A 27,861-nucleotide genomic window follows, 5' to 3' on the forward strand; every position below is an offset into this window, starting at 1 on the left:
CTTTATCTTCAGAGAAGCTGAAAAGTTGGTTCTTTGCAGCAAAAAATTGAACAGCTAGTACACTGGTTGAATGACCCCACAGGATACCAACTGGTTTAGAAACAACATAGGGGTTCCAAAGGCAAACTTTATTATTAATCCCAGCAGTTGCTGATCAGAATTAGGGAAAAAAAGTGTTTTATTTTTATTACAACACCATGATTCACAAAGTTTTTTACAATAGTGTTTCAGAGAGTGTTTCTCACTTCTAATCCTGCCACCCCTTCACCCATCCTCCTTCACCCATCCCCACTTCCTGATTCCCTGATAGATACATTTTAAAGTTTAATTACTGTAGTTTGGTTCCTATGCTTTCAGTCATCTTGGATCTAGTGGCTTCGTTATCTACAGATACCTAATTTCATGAGTAACAACATTTTTGAAATACATTTTAAAGTATCTGGAGGTTAGCAACTGCCTTCTGAGCATAAAAGGAAAATTGTGTCAGTGCTTAACAGCTCAGTCTTACCATTAAAAATAGCTGAAAATGGAGAGAGTAGTACAAGAGGATTATACATGAGGTGAAATACAATATGGTCCCACTGAGGACCCTAACCAGAAGGGACAATGTCGTCCCAATATCGTGCCTCTTTAGTCAACACAACCTAGGACTGTAAACTGTGTTCAAAGTTACCCAGCACTAAGAACTGAAACAACATTTAAAGTTTCCAAACGAGTTTAAAATATAAGAAAATGAATTATTTTCACTATGATGAAAACAATCAAATATTTTCAAGAAAAGTTAGCTTTTGACCAACCTTATTATGAGAATGAAAATTTATTGATATCATGAGCCATTCATATTGCAAATTTTATTCAGAAAGAATACAAATGTCCTGTAGAAGGGGTTTAACATTAAATGGGTATATTGAGAGAACATATATTCAAGGGCAGAGAATAACCGTGTTTCTTAAATGTGGAAATTCAATTCTACCACACCATCATTCCCTCACTTAGAGCTAGCTAGAATACTGAGCTTATTTCCTCTAATTTTTTCAGGTATCAAGAAGTGATCAGTGTATAGGAATTAAAACAATCTCAGAATCAATGAAATGTTTGATGCATAAATCCTTCCAAACCCAATTTACCAATCCCCAGCCTTTCCAAATAAATTTACAATACTCCATGAAAGTTTAACATGGATGTATTTCTGAGTTCATATTCACTGTTTCTTTTACCATCATTTTCAGTTACTTTTGTTGAAAATTTCATGACTTACAAGTTCTCATCTGGTGTAAAGTGTAAATTATTAGATTAAGGTTAATGGGACCCCTTCTATAGGACATTTATGTTCACTCCCTGTATAAAATTTTCCCTATTAATATTTCATGATATTAATAGACATTATTAATTTATTTTATCTATTAATTTTCAATGATACCTCATTTTTATGCCTTAACTAAGATTGCATATATATAGTTATCTGCTTTCAGTATCCCTAAATATTTATTCTGTTTAATCATAAAAGCATTATAGATTTTTTCTCAGTCAGAATATATAATTTTGCATCAGAAGTGCTTTCTTTTAGTCAACTAAAGCTAGAATACTCTAAAATACTTCAAAGAGCATTAGAGGTTGTATTATGAAAAGTGAACTAAAAAGTTACACATTTTTCAGTTCGTGTGTGTGTGTGTGTGTGCATGTGTGATTTTGTGCATATGTGTGCGTGTGTGTGCGCATTTGTGTGTGCATGTGTGTGTGTTCACGCATGTGTGTGCATGTGTGTGTGTGTGTGTGTGTGTGTGTGTGTGCATGTGCACATGCACTAGCAGGAAAAATAATGTATTGCTTGGGATGATCATTTGATGTTGTTAGAAAGATAGTAGAATGGCAGATGTGGCAGAAACTGCCTTCTTTCCTAGATTATTTGCATCCTCCACCAACTTTAATAAAAGGAATCATTAGGCATTGGCCTCTTTATCATGTCTTTACCCCAGTGTTATAGTTCAGACAGATATGCTGCACACTTTGATGCATCATTATCATACATTCTCAGGCAATAAATGTGAGCTGTTCAAGTTGATCTCTCTAGCAATAAAGCAATAAGATGGAGAGATTCTATGCATACAAATAGGCATCCCAGATTATTTATGAGGCGCTCATATTTACCAGGATTTATTTTACATACCAATTAAATTGAGCCGAGAGTGGCAATCAAAAGCATGAATGCCCTGGGCAATGTTGAAGGATGTCATCTTAACATGATTTTTTGATTTCTCTCTCCAAGCCAACACCAGGGTATTTGTACTGCTGGTTGTACTGGAAATAATAGCATCCAAAGAGGCATTGTAAGTAACTGATGAGAAAGAGGGAGAGAGAAAGAACACTCTTTAGTTAATATTTCGTACAATGTAGGCAAAACAAAATTGTTGAATGTGAAAGACAAAAAAAATCACTTGTCATATAGTGACATAATCCAATTAAAAAAAAAAACCTCCCACAAAGAAATTTACTGTAAGAATTTACAGCAAAATGTACTTTGATATTCTTAATCTAATGGAAGAATACTTTGATTTTTTTAATTGGACCATATGGGAAGTAAACAGCATTAGTGACAATAACTACATGGATTCTGGATGTGTTAGTAATTTAATTGTCAAATTCTTGGGATTTGCTTCCTGGGCCAAGCAGGCAAACAGGAATTAAGAAACCATCTTCTAATCTCAAAACTTAATCTCATGTCAAACTATAGATTATTTAAATTTTGGCTGATCTGCAATGTTTGAGATTAAGATAACTGGAACTCCATCTCTTGTCAACACTTTTTTTTCCATTTGTTTTGGAAGGCCACATCTGGCAATGTTCAGTGGTTATTCTTGACCCTGCACTCAAGAATTAGTCCTGATAGTGCTCTGGGGACCATATGGAATTCCTGGGATAGAACCTGGGTGAGCCACATGTAAGGCAAATACCCTACCTGCTGTATTATTACTCCAGTCAGGCGCCTGTCAAACTATTTTTTGGAGTGAAGATGTGGTATATAGACACAGTGGTCAGAGAAGAAAAGAAATCAAAGTGGGGAAGAAGAGAAAGGCAAGTAATGGGTGAACATGGGTCAGGACTTCAGTTATACTGGTGACATAAGTAAGTGGTAGAGCCATATGTTCAGAACACAGACTTGACAACATCTAAGCCACAACCACTGAAACTTTGTAACGTGCCTGTCAAATTGACAGGAGAGGGATGGGGTAGGAATTGGGAGTAGGGAAGAATATGGGAACTCTGATGGACAGAAGTAGACACCGGCAGTGGGATTGGTATTGAAATGTTATATGCCTGAAATTCAACTATCAACACATTTGTAAGTCACAGTTCATAAACTGGATAATAAATGTATAAAAAACAAAATTTTTATTTCATTTACATAGCGATAGCACAGTGGATAGGGCATTTGCGTTGTAAGTGGCTGACAGGGTTTGATTCCTCTGGACAGCCCGGTAAGCTACTGAGAGTATCCTGCCCACATGGCAGAGCCTGGCAAGCTCCCGGTGGTGTATTTGATATGACAAACACAGTTACAAGTCTCACAATGGAGATGTTACTGGTGCCCGCTCGAGAAAATCGATGACCAAGGGGAGGACAGTGCTATAGTGCTATAGATTAAATATTAAAGCATTGTTAGACAAGATGAAGTCATGAAATTTACATACAGGTGGTACTACATGGAAAGTATCATGCTAAACGAAATGAGTCAGAAAGAGAGGGACAGACATAGAAAGATTTCATTTATCTGGGGAATATAAAGTAACAAGATAAGAGACGAAAAATGTCCAAGAATAGCCGAGATAAGTACCAGTAGGTTCATTCCATGACTTGAAGGCCGGCCGCACATGCTAGGGGGAAAGGCAGCTCAGATAGAGAAGGCAGCACCAAGTAAAGGGTGTTGGGAGAATCCTCCCAGGATGGGAGATGCATGCTGAAAGTCGACTATAGATTGAACATGATTGCCACTCAATGCCTCTTTTGCAAACCACAGCACCCAAAGAGAGAGAGAGAGAACAAAAGGGAATGCCCTGCCACAGAGGCAGGGTGGGATGGGGGGATGGGGGGCAGGAGGTATACTGGGATCAGTGGTGGTGGAGAATGGGCACTGGTGGAGGGATGGGTACTTGATCATTGTATAACTGAAACCCAAGCACAAAAATTTGTAAGTCTACAACTGTACCTCATGGTGTTTCTCTAATAAAAAATAAATAAATAAATAAATAAATAAATAAATAAATATTAAAGCATTTAAGGAAAGTTGAGATTCCAACACCAGACCCTTCACTGGTGTTGGAAACATTATATGACTGAAACCCAATCATGAATAATTTTGTAACTGTGTATCTGTGATTCAATTTTAAAAAAGAAAGTAAGAGAAGTTAAAAAGTTAAGATTCACAATATTTTCAGATTTAAGACTTTAAAAGGATTGGGGGTATTTTAAATAGTTTGAAAAGTATTTTTAATTATAATTTTATTTTTATTAAGGTACTGTGATTTACAGTTATTCATAATTGAGTTTTAGGCATACAATGTTTTTGCAACTGTCCCACCAGCAGTGTCAACTTCTTTCCACCTGTCGTCAAGTTTCCTCCTGTTAACCACCTCCACCCATAGCCTGCCTCCCAAGAAGCTCAGGTAAGAAATCTGTTCCTTTGTCCCTAATGATCCAGTTCCACATACTGTAGAATAAAATCTAACTTATCCACCCAGGAAAATGATTTTAGGTTGGTAGGACTAGTCCTCTCCTGTCACACTCACATTCCAAATGTCAGACTCATATCCTTATGCTCTCTCTGAGGAAGCTGAGCTTTGCAATCAGACAAGAACATTTTATTTGACCTCAAGATCAAATTTCTGCTTCACATAGAGTAGAATAATTTTTTAACAGAGTAAAGAGGAAAATCGCTCTTTTAAACTGCGTATTAAATAGATTCAAGAGTAGGACTCATAGTAGACAATTCTCAGTGGATTACTATCAATCCTGCACTGCTTATGAAATTAATCACTGGCAACCCTATGTTGCAGACTATTTGTCAGGGGTGTTTGTATAGAAAATAGTTTTGGAATAGTGATTCTCCTTGAAGTAAATAGTGGACAAAATTGCTACTAGTAATTATGAAAACAGTGTCTTACTTTGTAGCAAAACACAAATTTGCCTTTTGTCTATTATAAAAGATGTAGTTCCCTATGCTTTATATTCCTTTCCTGAAGCTGACCTGCTGTTGTGCAAGTACTTTCCTTCTTTTGGCCTTCAAGATTCATGAGAATAAGAGGAACTGACCCATCTATGCCAATATTCACGGTGCAGTTAATTTTAATGCCCTTTGTATGGGGCCAGGGCAATAGCTACAGCAGATAGAGCACTTGGCTTGCATATTGTTGATTTGGGTTAAATCCCTAGCACCACATTATGGTACCCTGAGCCCTGCAGGAAGTGATTACTAACCACAAAGTCAGAAGTAAAACTTGAGTACCTCCAAGTGTGGCCAAAATATAACGATAGCAATGATAATGATATATTTTTTTCTCTGATACAGGGGTCTTAAATCCTTTGTTATTTTAATATTTTAAAAAGTTATTTCTCCAAACGAAGATCACGGTACCTGTATTGTTACTGGTAACAATCAAACCAATAATGAGAGAGGTAACTTAAAGAGTTTTGCTTTTGAGATAAAGGAACTTAATTTTATTTAGTAGTACTGTAGCACTATCCTCCTGTTGTTCATCGATTTGTTCGAGCAGGCACCAGTAATGTCTCCATTGTGAGACAGGTTGTTACTATTTTTGGCGTATCAAATAGCCCACGGGGAGCTTGCCAGGCTCTGCCATGCGGGCGGGAAACTCTGGGTATCTTGCTGGCCTCTCTGAGAAGGGCAGAGTACTTGAACCCTGTGTACAAAGCAAATGCCCTACCCGCTGTGCTATCGCTCCAGTTGGGTGTGACCAAAAAAGGAAAAAAAATAAATTAATTTTATTTATACTGTATAAATAAATATATATGTTATAGATGAATTTATACACTCCCAAATAAATCCTAAAAAGAAGAAAATTCTGGGAGGCAAAAGTTAAATAAATGCATTTCTTTTCCTCTAGCCAAGTGTTTTCAACCTTTTTCCAACCGTAGCCCCTTCCCAACCTTGTTTTCTTCCCATCCTTCAGGCTCCCTAGCCGTATGTCAGAGTACACCTCCTCCTAATTAAGGAAATTTTCAACTCTGGCCTCCTTTGAATATCCTGGCAAGTCCATTTCATATCTATTTCATAAAATATATGGCTTCATATTACCAATTTAAAACTAAGTTAATGAGATGGAGCTTATTAGTATGCCGTCTATAGATACTCTCTTTTGAAATATTACATCCTATCTTCAAAGATGTATCTACTATCTTCCCAATGCACACAGATTAATAAAACAAGGAAAAGACACATCCCGACGACTTCAAGCTTAAGAAGAAAAGAAGTAATTGAATCCTTTGATAATCATTGGTAATAACAATTTTAGGCCAATAGTTTCTTGTCATCTGCTGGATAACTGCTACAACATTATAAAGTATAGTGACACGGAGCTGGAGCAATAGCACAGTGGGTAGAGCGTTTGCCTTGCACACGGCCGACCCAGGTTCTATTCCCAGCATCCCCTATGGTCCCCTCAGCACTGCTAGGGGTAATTCCTGAGTGCAGAGCCAGGAGTAACCCCTGTGCATTACCAGGTATGACCCCAAAAAAGCAAAAACAAAACAAAACAAAACAAAACAGAAAAACCAATCAAATAAAGTATAGTGACAAAAATGCTTATAGAGAAGCAACTTATTGAGATTTCCCTTTTTTCAAAGAAAATTTCACGTTATTTTAACTTAACTGAGCGAAACAAAATTATGAGATCTATAGTATACAAAATACTTTAATTATATCTTCAGATCGTTTTAAATCCATAATATCATTATAGTATAATAAAACTAAAAAAATTCTATATAGAAAAATATTTTTTGTTGTTCCCACATTGTAGCCAAGCCTCATCTTTAGGCTATAAAAAAGGATAGAAATTAGTGCATTCTTCTCTGGTATTCAAAGTATTGGAATTCAAAGACTTGAATCTGCAGGCTACCGAGTGACATTTACAGGCCTGTAAATGTCTGTATTTACTGCAACATATCAGAGGCTGAACTCTTCAAAATTTACTTCTAAACCAATATATAACTTGGTTCCCATTAAAATGTAGAATCATGGAGAATGTCAGAGTGAAAGGCAAGTAAAAGTATTTTCTTAAAATTAAAATTATCTGTGACATAAAAAATTCTTTTATCACTTTTGAATAGAGAAAAGATGATAGGTCATAATATAATATCAAGTTAGGAAACTGTAAGGTGATAAGATTAATGATTTTTTAAATATTATTGGTGAGTCTAGAGTTTGGTTTTAACAAATTTTTTATAATTACATGTAGATAACATTTGGGGGGAAAAAAACCCAACTTTATCATGTCTGTCCATTATGATGATTATTTTCTATTCTTCTACTCTCTGCCACTTAGTTATAAAAAGGGCATTAAGAGAACCTGTAATGATCCTTGGTCTCAAGGGTGCTCTCAAATGTAATGACAATTAGTTAATATGAACAAAGTGATTTGAAAACTGAAAAGTGATACCTAAAACCTAAGTAAGTAATGCTATTAAGTGCACTTAGAGTAAGATAGAGCAAGCCCACTCCATATCATTTGCCAAGAGAGAAAAACTGTAGAAGGGTAGAAATTGGGTCATTCTATAATCAGAAATAGATTTGTGATTATTTTTCAGTCTCTCACTTGTTGAGTCATGTGACTTGGGAAAATACCCTGAAATTACTTTGATGTTCTCTTATTTTTAGATGCCTTTATTATTTTGAAACTGGAGTCCCATTCTATAAGACCACCACAAGCTTCCTATATTGTTTCATTTCAGAATGATAAGAAAGAATATCTGTTCCATTTTTAAAATCAAATTACATATAATTCAGCATAGTAGGACATATTTAAAAAATGATACAATCAACGAAATGGCTTCAAACTGTGACAGTTCCATGTTTAATGGGTTTTATATTTCCACTATGGATCAGGATGTGTTGCAGGAAGAATTCTCTTTCTTCAATACTCTGTCACCAGCTCTCAGCTGAGTCAACTGCTTTAAATACAGTGAGGAAACTGGCAGAAAATGCAGCCTGTTCTGGCTAGCTCAGCTACACCTCAACTTTTTTTGTGTAGAGCACTGATTTACATGCAGAAACAGGAACAACTCTCAGGCTAAGTTTGGCTTCCTTTCCCATGCATGGTGTTTTGATCAATTTTGAAGTCTCTCTAAGAAAAATAGCCTGGTATCTGGATCCTAAATTTTCTGCAACTCCATTAATTAGTACAGCAATTACTGATTTTGTTTTGTACCTTCTCTTAGCCATGGTCAAACAAAGGCATCTGGGGGTGGAGGAAAGGGGTTGGGGGGAGGGGAGACTCCTAGGAGGGGATGTCTCAATACAATTAAAAAAATTTTTTTAAAACGTATTTTTTTTAGTGTTGGCAATGTGAGGGACAGGCCCAAAATGGACCACCACCAGAATTAATTTAGCTTAGCTTAACAGGAACCCGCATTGCAAAATAACTGGTTTTTCTGCCCCTGAGCAAGGAATTCAGATATGGGTTTTCGAGTTGTAAGTCACAAGAAGGGTGGGGGTCAGACTAGATAACTGGATGTCTCTCACAAGACCCACGTTGCAAGACCCAGGACTTCCCTAAAAACCAGGACGTTCCTAAGCACTGACACAAATGCTAATCTTTAAACTATAGGCTAAGAAGTAATGTACCCTTAATTGGACTGGTTAGGAAAGTATTTGTTATTACAAATCTATTGGCTATGAAATGCTCGGGCTCTGATATATTTTCACTAGTTGGCCACACTTTCAGTAGATGATTTCCAGGTTTCATATCATCTATATGAAAAGAACAAAGAAAAGAAAAATTCTCTGAGATTTAAAACATTGATGTCTCGCTGCTCTTGCCCCAAATCTCTGTACTTACTTTATAGGCTGTTCAGAATGCAATTATTTTTCCATTAAAATATGACATAGAACCACTCAGATGAGATGAAAACATTTCCTCCTTCAGCCTCCTAAACAAGTCTTCTGAACATTATTTGAAAGCAATAAGCTAATACTCTTACGTCTGACACTTTTTTCCTTGACATTCCAATTTTATAGATAATTTCCCTGTAGCTTCAGTGAAACATTATCACCATACTTGTTTATGCGTTTCTTTTTTTCCCCTTTACTGTATATAACCTCCTCACACTGAGAAGGAAATCAGCAAAAAAAAACAATCCTTAAAATTCCATAAGGATTTAAATATATGTTGCTAGGGTGAGAAAGGGTATCAGAGAAAAACAGTCCATGCCAGTTTGTCCTGACAAAGTCCTAAAGATCTTGGCACCTGATCCCTCTGAGCACACTGTGCTTTGTTGCATTCTAACATGTCTTCCTCCTTCCCCACACATCAGCATTTCTGCATTTCTCTATGCACCTTTTGAAATAATAGTGTTACAAACAAACAGAAAGTTTATTTACATTTCTAACCTCTATTTCTAAGCATGTTAACAAGTACTCAATGCGTAGCTGACTGAAGTTGATTCCCCTTACAAAGGCTCACTCATTTGTTGGATATAAAGAAACAAAACAGGGAATAACTAGTATGGAATGAGGGCCTTAGATTACAAAACTAAGATTCTAAGTAGTGGAGTAAAGGAAGAAAGTAAGAAACATTGGAGTGAGTTGAGGAAGGACAGTCAGTGGTGGAGGGTCTTTGGGATCTCTGCTAGGAGGAGTGCAGGACCTTTGCAAATCAAAACCATAAACATGAACACTATTGTAACCATATTAACTCGATCATAATTAAAAAGAAAATAAATGGCTCTTTTTAAAACTTAAAATGTGATACCATTTTAAATAAATACTTCACCTATATATTTCCCTTTACCTTCTGTATTTGAATTACCCCCTTAACTGCATTTGCCTTGACATCCTTTTATTAGGTATCACTCTGTTATTTGTAAATATATTTTATTACCGCCAACCACTTTCTTTTAACACACAAAAAACTCTTTAAATATTCACAAATGTTTAGCGAAATTTTCTCTCCTTTTCTTCTTCGTTTTTTTTCTTTGGAAAAAAATATTTTTCCAATGGCATTTACCCAATGCTTAGTTTGTTCAGTGTGCTATAACTGAATCCAAAGATTGGATGGTGTTGGATTTTAACCCTAAGTGTTTTAGGCTTCATCAGTGAATTGTTCCTTTTCCTCTCCCCAGAGACCTTTACAGTGCTTTTATGAGCAACCCTTAGTGAAAGCCATTATAACCTAAGAGGCAGGACCCCCCTTGGGAAGGAAAAGCTAAATCAGTCCAGGATTTAACCTGGGATTTACAATAAAAGCCTTACTGGCCTTCAGAGCCCAGAGAAGTAGGCTTTGGAATCTATATTTCCTACTGTGTTTATCCAAATAACTGCAAGTATTAATAAGAAGTAAACTTAATTAATATGTACAATTAAAGGGAAGTTATTTAATAAGTACAACTAAAGGGAAAGAGAAAAGCAATATAGACGTTCCTGGAAGACAGAGTATCTCCTTGAGTTAATCATCCCAAGAGAATTTCCGACATTTAATGCTTTACCTCTGTAAATGTACCCCACACATGTTCTATAAGTATGTTCACAGCTCTGCACTAAATAGACCATTTTTGCCATCTAGCCGTGATCCCCCTGTCTCCTTGTTCCTCTGCTGGGGAAGCTTGAGAAGGCGGCTCTCAGCCACCAAACACAATGTGCACCCACTCTTGAACTCGCAGAGTGAGTTGATTAAACTTTTGCTTCTCATAGTTCTGGAAGCCTGGAAGTCCAAAATCAATATGCTGAGAAATTCCTTGTCTGGGGAGAGCATGCATCCTACTTTATGGCCTGCTTCCTACTTTATGTCTGTTTCCCACTGTTTCTTCTCTATGGGCAAGAAGTTAGAGGTTCCTGTGATTCTCTTTCATAGAGGAAATAATCCCTTTCATGAAGACTCTGCTCTCCACAAACTAATCAGCACCTATTACTATCCCTCGCCCCCATTTCATGCTTGCGTTTCAGTCATACAATGATCAAGTATCCATCCCTCAACCAGTGCCTATTCTCCACCACCAACGATCCCAGTATCCCTCTTACCACCCCACTCTTGCCACCCCCCACCTCTGTGGAAGGGCATTTCCTTTTGTTCTCTCTCCTTTGGGATATTGTGGATTTCAGTAGAGGTACTGAGTGATCATCGTGTTCGGTCTATAGTCTACTTTCAACATGCATCTCCCAACCTGAGCGGGTCCTCCCAACATCCCTTACTTGGTCTTCCCTTCTCTGTCTGAGCTGCCTTTTCCCCAGCATGTGAGGCTGGCTTCCAAGACATGGGGAAAACTTCCTGGTCTTTATCTCTACTACTCTTGGGTGTTCAGACTATAATTCTGAAAAAGGCAAATTTCTCTTTAAGCTGTGACATCATTCCAAAAGGAAGAAAGAAGAATGAAGACAGTGCTTAAAAGTTATCGAACAAATATTAAAACCTAAGAGGAAATTATCCATTAAGTATTAGGCTCAAGATAAATTCTCATTAGTTTGATGCTTAGCTTTCTAGATCTGCTGGAATAATGCTGCAACAACCACAGCCAGCTAGGATGCTGTCCAACTATGGCAGTGACCCCGCCATGCCACAATTCTCGGAGGTTACCATACATGTTATGGTTCTATTGGATGCACCTTGAACAGCAGCTCTGAAGGCACTAGGTTGGGGAACATTGGTTCTCTGGAGCCAGAGCGGTAAGCCCCATCCTTTGAAGCTACTCTACATATCTAAAAGGGTGCAGAAACTTGAAGGCATAAAAATGAAACTTAAGTGATATAGATATATATATAATATTGATATATATATCACATTTAATATATATATAAATATATATATATCTATATATATATAACAGCAGCCTCAGAGGAAAACAATATATCCATTTATACAAGATTAACAAATCATGTCAAGCAGAATAACACACATGGATCACTTGAAAACGAAGGTATATCGAAATTAAACTGCTTAAGAGCAGTGAGAAGGAGCAAGTCCTATAAAATCCTGTTTGCTGTAGTGGCATTAAAAACAATAAAAGGCATGACTCCATGGAGGCAATGGGAGGGTGGGAAAGGTGGGGGTATACTGGGGACATTGGTGGTGGGAATGTGCACTGGTGGAGGGATGGATGTTTGATCATTGTGTGATTGTAATTCAAACATGAAAGCTTGTAACTATATCTCACGGTGAATTAATAAAATGTTTTTAAAAAGGTATGACTCATGCAAGAATATTGTTTTAATTTTCAATTTCTATAGTAAATGCAATTTGCATATAAGGTTTCCAAATTTTCTTATGGGTTGGGAGGGTTGTGATAGGCAGGACTAAAATCTTGATATGACATGGAAATTAATAAGTTTGGTTCACAGATTTTGCATATTTTTAAGGAGCCAGGTGCAGGGCAAAATTTGAGAACCATGCAAAAGGTGCAAGAAAGAGTGATTTTTGAGTTGAAAGGATAGAGGCAAAACAAGGAGACTGAAAATACGAGAAACGTTTCCAGAACAAACTGGCTGGAAACACTTGTATGGTTACAGGAGATGAAGTATTCAGAATAAAAAGTCCAAAAGAAAGTGAACATTAAGAAGGCCATCCGGGAAAAGTCTGAGCATTGAGCCCAATAGGCATCCATGATATAAAGAAAAGAATATTTTCCAATTGGGAGCTTTTATTTCTTTGCAAGATGTTTCAAAATGGCTCAACATTCCACTGTTTTCAGACCTTAAGAACTGAAGACACTTTTTTAAAAATAAAAGTTGCTTATTTCTTTCCATGCTTCATTTTCGTTTTTCTCATCAAAGGCATCACCTGTTGCAGTTCTCATCTTGCCCTCCAACTGTGCTGAACAGAACTGTCAAATCAACCTTTCCCAAATGCTGTATATCCCACATTTCTGCAAGTTTGTCGAAGAACTTCAGTGTGTCGCTGTTTTATGTTCTGTCAAATATGAACTCAAACTATCTACGAAGACTTTCTAACATCTCTTCCTGTGAAACTTATTATCATATTATTACCAACACTATTATTTTGTTTTTGGTGATACCCAACTATGTTCAGGGCTTACTTCTGGCTCTATGCTCAAAGTTCATTACTGGTGTGTTTTGGGGGCTGTTTGTGGTGCCAGAGATCAGACCTGTTTGACTACATTTCTGACAAGTGCTTTACAAGCTGTACTCTCTCTTATACCTCTTTATACTATTCTTTTAAAAATTTATTTTAGGCAGTACGGTTTAAGTTAAATAGACTCTGATCTCTTTTTTTTTTTTTTACTTCTCTTGAGAGTTCCTGTGTACTATTCACCGGAATTAATTGTATGAGGCATGAATTTTAGAAAGAAATGAAAGGAATAAATAATTCCTACTTATATGCAGGGAATAGAGACCAAGTTATTATTGTCTTCTAAACCTGAACACTTCTGTGTGAAACATTGTTGTTAAAGAATGTGTGTGTAGAAAATGATCATTTTCTTTCATTACCATTCAAATTCAGTACCTTGCCTGACCCAATCTCCATGATGCAGTTTGTGTTCTAATGTATAGCAACATGTATGGTAGCCAGAGAGAAGCTCTTTCCAGTTAATAGTCAAAGTGACTTCCTCATCTTCACAAGCATTGGCAGGACGTTCAAAGAGGGATATCAAGGCTGTAGTGAAAACAACTGCTTGAACCTTGAGAGAGACATTGAAAGAAAATCAGGCATGGGAAGAGTAGTCACAGCAAAAAAAAAATTGTGCCCTTATTATTAATAAGAAATAGATGCTATAGTAATAGAAATTTCTTTGATGTTATTTAGAGGATTCTGGCAGCTATATTAATAAGAGAACAAAGACAAGTTTTGCAAAGCAATTACCAAAAGCAATTTATGACTTGCTGCTCTTATGTATTTGTCATTAAAAAACAATAGCACTAGCACTGCACTGTTCTCCCTTTGTTCATCAATTTGCTTGAGCAGACACCAGTAACATCTCCATTGTGAGACTTGTTACTATTTTTGGCATATCAAATATGCCACGGGGAGCTTGCCAGGCTCTCCGTGCGGGTGGGACACTTTCGGTAGCTTGCTGGGATCTCCAAGAGGGACGGAGGAATCGAACCCGTGTAAGGCCCTAAGTGCTGTGCTATCATTCCAGCCCAATTAAAGATTATCTATAATAAAATATCTTTAAATATAAAACCAATATCCCCTTTCTTAGGAAAAACACACTTTCATAATTTCATAGTCCTATTAAGATTTCTTTTTAAAATTTTCTTAATTACTCATACTAAATTTTACACTTCTAAGTTTTAACTATTTTGTGAAAAATTTAAAGCATAGTAACAAAATTATTCATAATGTTAATTTAATTTATGTACCTCTGGGGGTCTGAAACAATAGTACAGCATGTAGGGCTTTTGCCTTGCATTCAACAAACCCCAAGTTTGATCCCTGGCACCTGATAGAGTCCTTTATACTCAACAAGAACAAGCTCTGAGTACAGAACCAGAAGAAAGCCCTGAGCACAGCCAGATATGGCAAAAAAAAAATTATATATCACTAAAAGAAATGAGAAGTATAGTTTTTGAAAAACGTTTTATCAACCCATCTTAAATGTATGATTTTGTTGAATTTCCTGAATAAAGTGTGCAAGGTAACTATGATTCACTGTATTGTAAACCTGAGCGCCTCCTTAAAATTTATTTTAAAATGTTTAATATGCCTTTAACTGTCATATATTTATTGATGCTCTGTGCCCAACATATGGTTTTATCTATCACTAAACATGTTTCACAGGGTAGTCAGGAGAGATAGTACAGGGGGTAAGGCACAAATTGCACAGATTCAACCCATGTTCCAATCCCAGCTCTGCATATGGTCTCCAATGACTGCCAGGAGTGATTCTGGAGCACAGAGTCAAGAATAAGCCCTTGTGGCATTAGGAGCATAGTCTTCATCAGTCTCCTCTGTGCCCTGTTCATCTGACTCATCGCTGAAGATCATTGTTCTCTTGTTCTGTTTTGTTTTCTGGAAGATCTGTCACCATTTTATGGGTGTTAAAATGCTCTGTTATTATAGTCAGCTGCTGGGTCTGTTAATATTTGTTACATATATTTTGGTGGTGGCACATTTGGGTAAGATGTATTTTAATTTTTTATCTTCCTATTGTATTAACACTTTTATTCATATGAAACATCTATATTTGCTTCTTGCTCAAGTCTGTATATCGGTTCCTGCTTTTCAAACTTTCTGTTTGTTTGTTCTGGAGTTATATCCAGAGTGCTCAGGGGCTATTTGTGATACCATCATGTTTAGTGGCCACACCACAGAGGTGCTCTGACAACCATGTGGTGTCAGGGATGGAATTTAGGACTTCCACATTAAAGCATAGACTCCAGCTTTTTCTTTCTGATTCCTTTTAAAATTTTGGATTGGTTTTGGAAAACGAGTTTTCATGCTTTCACTTTAAATATGTTTCCAATTATCACTTAATTAATGAGTATCTTTTAAGCAGCATATAGTTGGGTTTTCCATTTTACTCCATCTAACCACTCTCTACCTTTTGATTGATGAGTAACCATTTATTGTTGGGACCATTACTGATATATGAAACAGTTTTTTCTACTAAAATGGAAGCACAGGGAGTAAGATCAAGTGTAATTAAAAACAATAAAAATGAAAAACTAACAATTACAAAAGGAAATTGTTCAAATTAGACTACTTAACAGTTCACAGGAATATTCTACTGTCATTCATTAAGTATTAATTTCTCAGGTCCGATGGAATTTGATAAAAAGAAAGAAGTCTATCTAATGCATGAGTATCAGTGCTACTACCTCTTAATATGTCTACCATTTTGTTACAAGTTATATGAAAAATATTCCCAAGAGGCTATTGCTGATGAGTTTTAAATCTTAGAAATTAAAATTTAAAAAATTAATTTGAAAACTTATGAGATAATGTAAGACACAAAATTTTAGATGTTTAATAGCACTTAATTATAATTAATTAAGAATGCTGTAATGAAAAAAGTTGACATTTTTTCACTTTATAAAGAAGATAAGACTATACATAGGGGAAAATAAATGAATTTGAATATAAAAATCAATGAATGGCTAATATAATAAAGAAGAGGAATTTCAACATGATGTATATTTTTCATGTTTAGTGTTCAATTATAAGATCAAATATACTTCATTCTATTTTTATTTAAAATAAAATTTTGAGGTGTATTGGCAATGGTACAGTGAGTAGGGTACTTACTTTGTACGCACCTGACTCGGGTTCAGTCTTGGCATCCCATATTGTTCCCATATTGTCCCCTAATTTCACTGCCAGGTGAAATTTCTTGGCACAGAGCCAGGAGTAAGCCCTGAGCATTGCTGAATACCCCACAATTCCCCTCTCCCAAACAAATAACAATTTCACAATATCCAAAAATCTGGAAAAAACCCGAGTGAACGAGAATATATGACTGGTTTAAGAAACTTTGGTATATCTACACAATGGAATACTGTGCAGCTGTTAGAAAAGATGAAGTCATGGAACTTAAGTACAAGTGGTTCTACATGGAAAGCATCATGCTTCGGGAAATGAGTCAGAAAGAGAGGGACAGACATAGAAAGCATGCACTCAACTGGGGAATATAACATAACAGAATGGGAGATGGACACCCAAGAATAGTTGAGTTAAGTACCAGCTGGTCTGCTCCACTGCTTGGAAGCCAGCAGTACATGCTGGCGGCGGGGGGGGGGGGGGGGGGGGAAGACAATTCAGAGAGAGAAGGGAACACCAAGTAAAGGGTGTTTGGAGGATTCACTTAGAATGCGAGATGAGTGCTGAAAGTACATCATAGACATTATAGACTGAACACGATGGCCACTCAATATCTCTATTACAAACCACAACACCCTAAAGGAAAGAGAGAACAAAAGGGAATGCTGCCACAGAGGCGGGGTGGGATAGGGGGAATGGGGTGTGGGAGGGATACTGGGATCATTGTTGGTGTAAAATGGGCACTGATGGAGGGATAGATACTTGATCATTGTATAATTAAAACCCAAGCACAAAAATTTGTAAGTCTACAACTGTATCTCATGGTGTCTCACTAATAAATAAAATAAAATAAAATAAGATAAAATGAATCCATAGTGTTCAATTTTATAATTCCCTCACTTACCTTTCCTGTTATGTCTCCAAAAGAAAGAATTGATTCATTGGCATCAAGAGGGTCATACCAATAATCCATGCAAATTGGTGTTCCTTTTAGGCCTTGAAGTTTATATTGACAAGATAATTCTTTAGACAGCAGATCATAGAAACAAATCTCTTTACTTGTAAAAGCCACTGCTATCTGCAGTAGTAAAGCAATAAGTCAGAAAGCATTCCTAATGAGACCAATATGCAAAGCATACATATAAACCCTAGCCAAATCAGACATTGCTCCCTGATAATCTCTGCAGTGCTAAAGAATTACAGATGGTGAATCAAATTTGCTTTATTTTTTTGTAAGTTTATGTCTTTTTAAATGTATTTATTTACTTTTTATTTATTTAATTTTGTCTTTTTGGGTTGCACCTGGCAATGCTCAAAGGTTACTTCTGGTTTTGCACTCAGGAATTACCCCTGGCAGTGCTTGGGGACCATATGGGATGCCGGGAATTGAACCTGGCACGTGCAAGGCAAATGCCCTACCTGCTATACTGTCACTCCAGCTGCAATAAACTTTGGTCTCTAGATAGAAGAAAACTATCTCATGAAGGACATTTGAACATAAGTTCTTCCTCTCCCCACTCCACACTCCCACAAACTTATTCTAATCCATAATTGACCAGATGACTAATTGCATAAAGGAAACTAAGACATAGGAAGCTGTAATAAACTGCCAGTCACACTAGAAACTTAAAACATCATGTTTTACAAAGCAAGCAGAAGCTTTCACAATGATTACAAGCTCTGTAGGCAGTCTTCTGAGTCAGATAATAGCCTACAAATGATTTTTAAAAGGGCAAATAAATGCACTGATACAAGTGAAAAAATTTCAGTTAGAGTAACCCAAAGGAAAAGAGAAGACATACATTATCAAAATCAGAAATTTAAATATTTAAAATTAAATATTTAAATATTTTAAATATAAGAGGGACTGGATTGATAATACAGAGAGTAGGGTGCTTATCTTGCATACAGTACACCTGGTTTTATCCTTGAAACTACAAAGCCCCAACAGGAACAGAGGCAGGAGTAAGCCCTGAGCACAGCCAAGCACAATCCCAAAGCAAAATAAAAACTGTAATTAAAAAATTAAAGAATTATAATAAAATATCATAAACAATAATTTACCAACAAATTATAAAACTTAAATTAATTCCTAGAAACACAACATTACAAAAGTAAATAAAAGAAGTAGAAAATATCAGCAGATATGAAGGTGAAATATTGACTTAATAATTTTTTAAATCCCTCAAAGAAATTTCAAGACCCATATAGCTTCAAAAATTAATAAATAAATAAATACCAGCCAAATATTTAAATGATGAACACTGATCCTATTCACAAAAAGTAGAAGAGAGAAATTTCTCAAGTTCCCTAATAAGGCCAATATTATTCTTACAGCAAGATCACTGGGATCACATTCTTTGTCTCAGGCCTGCAAAATGCATGCACTAACCATTTGAATTACTTCCCTAGCCCTAAAAGAGTACTTTGCATTTTATCTGAGGCTAAGTATAGATTTAAAATGATTAGGTGTAATTTGAGGGTAATTAAGAGTGCTTCTCTTTTTTAAGTTTCTTTACTTAGGGTTTGGTTGTTATTTTTGCTGTTGTTGAAGAAGCTTCCAAGTCATACTCAAGGAGTCCAGAGAAACTTCATGGTAATTCTCAGTCAACCGTTCAAGTAGCTCAATGCTAAGGCTCAAATATTTTATGTTGTTGGGGCCTCACAGTGCCAGGAATTACCCAAGTCACAATCAGCAATGTTCAACCATGTTGTACCAGGAAACGAACCAGAGTTGGTCAGATGAAAGGCATATGCCTAAAGCCCTGTACCGTCTCTGGCATTGGGATACTGGTTCTTAGCCTTATATTATTCATGAGCATTTAAATACTTTACAGTAAAATTTTTCGTCCTCAATATAAAATATTAATAACGTTGACTCTTTTAAGTAGAGTTTTTCATAAGCATATTCCTTTCAATATACTTTATTGCTCAGATATTTAGTTGCATAAAGATGTTTGGACTGACAAGGTCTTAACTATAAGATTTTGTGAACTAAGGAATGCATGTTCAAAATCAAATAAGCTTTTCCCTATATTTGCTTTACCATGTGCTGATAGCCTCTCAGTTATACATATAGGTCAATAATCCTGTTCTAAGCTACAGAGTTAATAAAAGTCTTATTTGCTAAATAATATAATATGACCATATTTAGCACAAGTCTTCTTTGCTAGGTAATGTAACATGACTGTACTTGGACACAGCCCAAAATCTGAGACATTATTAGTAATATCATTTACAAACAGCCAAGAGGTAGCTTGAGAAATCAAACAGATCACTTGGTAACTTGATTATGCAAGCTTGCATTAACTCCAGATCAAATGAGAGATACAGAAGAGTAGCACAACATCTGTCAGTGATAGCATCGTACTTGATATTTATCAGGAAACGTATTAAATCAGTTTACCCCTTCACAAGCAGTAAATGTATTAATAAAGACTTCATACCTTATTTACATTTTCCAAAGAGACAAGACTGGTCACCCACAAGTGATTAAGTTTTGTGACATCTGAAGTGATGGGACGTGTTTCCTGCAACGTTAAATTATCTCCCCAGATTCCTAACAATCCTTCCTTACTGATGGTCAGATAACGGCTTGAACTTTTTAAGAAAATTACTTTTTGGATTGTGTCTTTATGTTTCATTGGCAGGAACTCAAAATCTTTCCACTGAGGAGCAATTGTTGTCTTTGCTTGTTCATCATTCTCAAGTGTCAGCAGCATAAATGAAGTCAGTTTGTCCCAATTAATGAAGCCATCTTGGACCACATCCACTCTATCAAAGAGCTCTCCATATTCTTCTTTTGTGCCCCAGCCAATAATCTCAGTGATTCTCTCTACAAACTCTGCTCGGGACATAGAAATACTGTGCCCGTGTTCTGGAAGCTAAGAAAGACAACAAAAATAAGACAAAAGTGAAAGTATCATAAAAACCTTTTGCTACCCAAAGGAAAATTGGAGCTTACTTAAACATACATTTTCTCCATAAGGCACATCACAGCCTTTTTGCACTTACAAACTTTAGTGTGTATAGTACCACAGTATATTAGCAGGCAAATTTTAAATCTTAAAGAATCGCAAAAAGGTCTTGACAGCAAGTAGACAACAGAAAGACACATTTTTTGCTGTTAAGAAAGTTGGAACTAGAAAGCAGAACACATGTTTTCATTCATCCTGGAAAACAAAAAAAAAATTGCAGCTTCACACATAAATGTGAATATCTGATCATGAAAGTACTCCAAGTGGTATGGTTACAAAATAATTTTTTCATGTAGGCCAATTCACAAATACTAAACTAGTGAAAAGTGAATAATTATAATTCAGATAAATAATATGGCTTAACATTCAAAAGCTGACTTATTCACTAAGATTCATAATGATAAAATCAACTTTATTCTACTATTTTAGGAGCAGAGTCACAATGGACAAAAGATCTGGGAGGAGCATGTTTTAAGTTTAATCCAGTTTCCACAAGCCATTATAGAAACTACATGCAAACAATTTTATTATTGAGTCTTAATCTCCCCATCTTAACTCTTTTTATATTGTAAAAAGAGTTTACAATATAAGTAGCAAAAAGAGAATTGGTTATAAGTTCAATTGATATATTCAATAGATACAGAAAAAATTCGACAAAATTTTAATACCCATTCATTATAAAATCTCTTAACTAAGAGTAGTGCTGTAGCACTGTCCTCCGGTTGTTCATTGACTGTTCATTGATTTGCTTGAGCTGGCCCAGTAACGTCTCCATTATGAGACTTGTTGTTAAGGTGTTTGACATATCGAATACATTACGGGGAGATTGCCAGGCTTTGCCATGTGGGCAAGATACTCTTGGTAGCTTGCCGGGCTGTCCGAGAGGGGCAGAGGAATCGAACTCGGGTTGGCCGTGTCAGCTGCATGCAAGGCAAATTCCCTACCGCTATGCTATCACTCCAGCCTAAAAAATATCTTCTTCACTTGATAAAGAATAAAGGGGGAGTGTACAGCTTACTTAGATGATGAAAAAACTAAAACTCTCACACTAATATCAGGTAAAATTAAGTATGGCTTATCACACTTCTCCTTTTGTGAACATTTTCCTAGTTGCTATTCCTGAGATGATAATAAAAGGCAAGATAAGGCCAAGCATGGTAAGGCAAGACAAGAATGAAAAGAAAAGAAAACAAAGATGAGGAGGGGAGAGGGGGGAGAGGAGGAGAGGTAAGATAGAGGGGAGGAGAGGAGATGAGATGGGAGGGAGGGAGGGGGAGAGAAGTGAGAAGATGAGAGGAACAGAAGAGAGGGGAGAAAAAGTGTGAAGGGGAGGGGAGGGGAAGGGCGGAGAGGAGAGGTATAAAGACTGAAAGGAAAAGTAAAAATGTTTCTTTTCACAGATATGATTTCTGCATACAAAGTCTGAATTAACAAATAAAAAAAACTATACAAAATTAATATATAAAAGTTAATCACTACTCTATAACAAAGTGAGAAAGTAACAGTTGAAATCAAAAGCATAGTACCATTTGCTTTAGCATTCACAGAATTTAAATACGTAATAAATCTCATAAAAAGTAATGAGATCTTTATGTGTAAGCTATAAAGTTCTAACTAGTGAAATAAAAATAATTAACTATGGAACATTTTATGTTCATAAATATAATACTGCTATGATCTTTTTTCCCAGATTATCTACAGATTTCATGAAAATCTAATTAAAATATTAAGTTATTTTGTGTATATTAATAAACTGGTTATAGAGCTTTTATACATAGGCTAAGACTCAGGTATCAGCAAAATATTGAAAGGGTAACAGCAAAGTTAGAGAATTGATTCTACCCAAACAAGAATTGTCTTACTACACAACTAAAGCTACTGAACATAGCATGGCATTTACATAAGAATAGATAGATAAAAATTCAACAAAATAGGAAACCCAGATATGGATCCAAATAGAATAAACTGTCATAAAGGTAGATAAAACCCTTATTAATTAATAAAAGATAATATTTTCAATAAATTGCTTTAGATGAAATAGATATCAATGTTTTTTAATGAACCTAAGAACAGACCTTATATCTTTCACAAAATTTAGTTCAAAATGGATCACAGACTTAAATATAAAATTCTTAGAAGATAACAAATAAACAGATTCAGAGGACCTTGAGTTTGCTGATAACTTTTCAGATACAACAATGAATGGATTATTAAAGAAAAAATTCTATATCTAAACCTACAGTTAAAACTTCTGATCTGTGAAATACAATGTCAAGAGAATGAGAAAACAAACTATAGACTAGGATAAAATATTTTCAAAAGCTATATCTGATAAAGAGCTCAATATGGAAATATCTTAAATTGAACTATAGTGAAAATCCATTTTAAAAGTTAACATAAGATCTTAATTGATACCTCACCAAAGAAACTATGCAGATAAAAATAAGCATATAAAAAAGTCATTGGAGAAATGTGAAATGAAAATGAAAAATCATTGTAAAAGTGGCAAGCTACCCATGACATATTCAATATGCCAAACACAGTAACAACAAGTCTCACGGTGGAGATGTTACTAGGCCCACTCGAGCAAATCGATGAACAACAAGAGGATTGTACAATAATTTCATGGTCAAAATCTTGAATAATGACAGAAGGAATTATTGCCGAGGATGTAGAAGAGACATTTTCATACACTGCTGATAGAAGTGCAAAACCATGTAACCACTTTCGAAGATTTGTGTGTGTGTATGTGTGTGTGTGTGCATGTGAGTGTTTTAACAGAACTAAGTACGCTCTTGTCATACATAACTCTAACGATCACATTCCTTGCTATTTACCTAAAGAACGTAAAAAATTAATTATTATATAAGAGATTGGGCAGGGATATTTATAGCATCTCTCTGTTCATATTTTCTAATACTTAGGAGCAAATGTGACATCCATCAGAAGGTAAATGTATAACCTGTACATTTAGATAACAGGTTGTTCATTGCTAAAATTAAATGTCACAAGAAGACATATAAGAACTCTAAATGCATATACGGAGTCAATATGAAAACATATTTTCTGATTTCAACTGTGTAAAATCCTGGAAAAAAGCAAAACAATGAAGAACAAAGACCAAAGTTTCCCAAGGACTAAGGGAGAGGAGAAAGAATAACATTACACAGCATAGAAAACATTTAGAGCAGTGAAACTATAACACGTGATACCACCAGGATGAATATGGTTCATTATACACTTGTTCAATCCCCTAAAACATACAGGAGTGTAACCCCCACTTGCAGCCGCGTGACTTTGGATTTCTGATATTTTACTAATTAAGTTTTGAGGGCTATCTGCCAAAAGCTGCTGGGTTCTTAATTGGGTCTGTGTGCCTCTGGAGCCATGGCCGTGCCTGAGAGCCTCTCGTGGGGGGCAACTCGTGGTCTCAGTGGGACAGGAGGATGGGTTGGTTCTACCCCCCATTCCATGAGGCTGCAGTTGTCCCGTCACTGCAGGCTCATACCTAGCTGTCCAATAGGCTCTGAGGCAGCGGCCACCGTGCTGCCAGCAGGGAGAAAGGTGGAAGGGACAAACACCCTTTCCCACAGTGGGGCACTGCACCATAGCTTACTGCATAGTCCAGTCACATTTCTGGCAAAAGCCGCTGGGTTCTGAATTGAGTCTGTGTGCCTATGGTATATAGATAATTTTTATGCTTGGTCCTTAAATTTTTTTCAGAACCTAAAGTCTGGGGCAATGGCACAGCAGGTAGGGTGTTTGCCTTGTACGTGGCCAGCCCAGGTTTGATTCCCAGCATCCCGTATGGTCCCCCTAGCACCGCCAGGAATAATTCCTGAGTGCATGAGCCAGGAGTAAACCCTGAGCATCGCTGGATCTGACCCAAAAAGAAAAAAAAAAGCAACGTGCTAATAAATTATATAAAGTGATAGCACAGTGGTAGGGTGTTTGCCTTCCATGCAGCCAGCCAGGCGGAGCTGGGTTCAATTCCTCTGCCCCTCTCGGAAAGCCCAGCAAGCTACAGAGAGTATCTCGCCCTCACGGCAAAGCCTGGCAAGCTACCCATGACGTATTCAATATGCCAAACACAGTAACAAGTCTCAAAAAATGGAGACGTTACTGGGCCTGCTCGAGCAAATCGATGAAAAACGGGAGGACAGTGACAGTGACAATAAATATGTAAATAAATATAAAACTATAAAATTATAAGACTATAAAACCAAGCTCTCGGAAGAGAACAATGCAGTCCCACGACCTCTTATTATCTAGTTCTCACTCTTAGAGAACCCAGCAGGCTACCGAGAGTATCCTGCCCACATATATGCCTGACTGGGAATACCTGCAAAGGTGATTAGAGGCTTCCCCAAAAGCCTCCATCCCTCTCGGAGAACCTGGCAAGCTACCAAGAGTATCCCACCCGCATGGCAGAGCCTGGCAAGCTACCCGTGGCATACTCAATATGCCAAAAACAGTTAACAGTGATGGTCCTCATTTCCCTGACCATGAAAGAGCCCCCAATATACCATGAGGCTACACTAGCATGTGACAGGGATGAATGGAGACATTACTGGCACCCGCTCGAACAAATAAATGAATAACGGGGTGATAGTGATAGTATTAATAAAATATTAAATAAAATAATTAATACGAAATATATTAATTAATTAAATGGAATAAAAAATTTCAGTAGTCAGGTGTTTAAAAGAGATCGATTTATATTTAAATTAATTAAATTAGCTTCTTAAAAAATGATAATTTGGATTTAATTTTTTGAAATGCTCAGAAGTCTATCATTCTTATGTTTAAATGGAAACTTTTAGTGAGGTGAGCCATTTTAGATTTAGAAAAATAAATATATACTAAAAACACTTTATCTATGCCAAAACCAAAAACTGCCTTGGAAAGGTAAATCAGTATTGATATTTCTTCTAAACTATACATAGACACCTTCATCAATCTATATTTTCAATAAAAAATTTATGTTAAATGATAATAGAATATTTCCCATATTCTTGAAATTAAGTCTTATGTAAAACCAAGGCAAAAATAATCTCTTTTTCCAGTGCATGAAATTTTGAACAGATTTTAATAGCACTGTAGCACTGTCCTCCTATTGTTCATCAATTTTCTCAAGTGGGCACCAGTAACATCTCACAACAAATTGAGAGACTTTTTGTTACTGTGTTTGGCATATAGAATACGTCACGGGGAGTTTGCCAGGCTTTGCCATGTGGGCAAGATACTCTCGGTAGCTTGCCGGGCTCTCCGAGAGGGGTGGAGGAATCGAACTCGGGTCGGCCATGTTGGCTGCATGCAAGGCAAACACCCTACCCGCTGTGCTATTGCTCCAGACCAGATTTTAATAAAGTTTTATTAAAAAATTTTAATAGAATTTATTTCCCAAGCTACATAATTAACTTTATAATTTTATGCACACTGATTATGTGCATAAACTGGGAGAACAAAGAATACTACCAATTTATAAAATTTGATCCCTGGTCTCTGGAGATTGGTGGAATCAGGCAGAGGATCTTAGTTTCCGGGTCCCACTGAGTCTGGAGTCTACCTGGTTATGTGGGGCTTCACTCATGTCGGACTCAGCCCAAGTAGTCTAGAAAGCGGAGAGAGAAAGCCGCAAAAAGACACCTGTTTTCAAAAACTCTTGAGCTCATTCGCCAATGTGGCTGGGCATGAGCCTCAGGCAACCACAAGCTAATGTCTGAGCTCACAAAATAGTGCAGAGAAGCATTAAAGGAAGACGTCAAGGAGAAAAGAGCAGCAATGCTGGCCAATACAGGCCTGTTCTTCACCAACTACAAGACCAAGATGATTGCCCTCCAGCATCCTGATGGATCTATCACACCTTCCAGAAGGGTGGTAAAGAAGATTATCCATGACTTCTACTCGGATCTCTTATATAGCCACATCCACCTGTCCACATACCAAATACTGCAGGATACATATGTCATTTCCAATGTTCTCCCTTCCAAAAACCAACATGCCATTTTGTTGGTAAAGAAGCAAACAGCAACCGGCCCAGACAAGGTCAGACCCAAACACCTGAAGAACCTGCCATCAGTACTCATCAATACACTGACTCAGCTCTTCACACGCTACCTGTCTGAATGCAAGCTTTCGTCCCAATGGAAAACCAGCAGGACCATTCTACTGTACGAGAAGGGAGACATCCACGACATTGGCAACTATCACCTGATCTGCCTGTTGTCTGTCGTCTACAAGCCGTTCACTCAAATCGTCCTGAATAGGATTGGCAGAACACCAGATAAAGGAAAACCATGAAAGCAAGCCAGGTTCTGAAAAGGATTCAGCATAATCCACCATATACACACGGTAACCAAGCTCATTGAGGTTTCTCAGGAGTTCGAGACGCCGCTCTGTCTAATGTTCATTGATTTAAAGAAGGCCTTTGATTCTGTTGAGACTGAAGAGGTCATCAAAGCCCTGACCAAGCAGGGTGTTCAAACTCAATACATCAGGATCCTCCGTAAGCTGTATTACAGATTCAGCACCAGGATCTCACCATTCCACAAGGAAGTGATCATTGACATAAAGAGAGGGGTTCAGCAGAGTGATATTATTTCACTGAAACTCTTCAGTGCCACCCTCAAGAACATCATGCGCCGACTGGAATGGGAAGGAATGGTAGTAAAGATAGATGGTCAGCAACTACACCATCTTTGCTTTGCTGATGACATTGTTCTAATAACACCAAACATCAGCCAAGTGACACAAATTCTGGCCAACTTCAACCGTGAGTGTGGAAAGGTCAGACTGCAGCTAAATTTCATGAAGACAATGTTCTTGAGAAATAGACTCATTCCTGACATTCCATTTGCTCTCAACAGAACAAATATCTCTGAATGCAGCGGTTATGTGTACCTAGGTCAAGAAGTCAATGTTAAGAATGACCTGGCACCTGAGTTGAGTTGCACAGGAGGAAGAGAGCAGCTTGGAATGCCTTCAAGAGTGTTGAAAAAATAGCTAAGAGGACGAAGAACCTCTGGCTCTGGGCACATCTGTTTGACTCCACTGTTCTTCCTGTATCAACATACACCTCAGAGACCTGGGCCCTACGAAAACAGGATGAGAACGCTATTCGGGTCTCCCAGAGAGGAATCGAAAGAGCTATGCTTAGAGTATCATGCTTCACTCAAGTGACAGAAGGAATCTGAAGTTCCGACCTCCATCGATGATTGAGAATCAGAGAAGCTGTCTTGTTTGCCAAGGCATCTAAAATCAGATGGGCTGAACACGGAATGCAATTTGGAGACAACCACTGGACTAGAGCTATTACTGACTGAATTCCAGGGGACATCAAAAGATCGTGTGGCCGCCCATCTATGAGATGGTTAGACATCTTCATCAAGACCCTGAGCAAACAGATTAAGGCTCTTCGTGTTCCTGGAGCGAGCAGATGCCAT

At 37.0% G+C, this 27,861-nt stretch overlaps 1 protein-coding gene across 1 annotated transcript in view; it reads right to left on the reverse strand.

Annotated features, from left to right (window-relative positions):
* The window catches only part of WDR49 (WD repeat domain 49), a 211,590-nt gene that overhangs the window by 159,836 nt on the left and 23,893 nt on the right, over positions 1-27,861 (reverse strand). The window contains exons 2-6 of the mRNA XM_056110563.1: positions 19,886-20,323; positions 17,344-17,517; positions 13,683-13,857; positions 2,168-2,335; positions 2-150 (exon numbers count right to left, since the gene is read on the reverse strand). Of these exons, the coding sequence (XP_055966538.1) occupies positions 2-150; positions 2,168-2,335; positions 13,683-13,857; positions 17,344-17,517; positions 19,886-20,323 (1,104 nt within the window). The remainder of the gene's footprint in view (position 1; positions 151-2,167; positions 2,336-13,682; positions 13,858-17,343; positions 17,518-19,885; positions 20,324-27,861) is intronic.

The sequence above is a fragment of the Sorex fumeus genome, unplaced genomic scaffold (genome assembly GCF_029834395.1).
Source record: "Sorex fumeus unplaced genomic scaffold, SorFum_2.1 ptg000010l, whole genome shotgun sequence".
Taxonomy (NCBI): Eukaryota; Metazoa; Chordata; class Mammalia; order Eulipotyphla; family Soricidae; genus Sorex; species Sorex fumeus.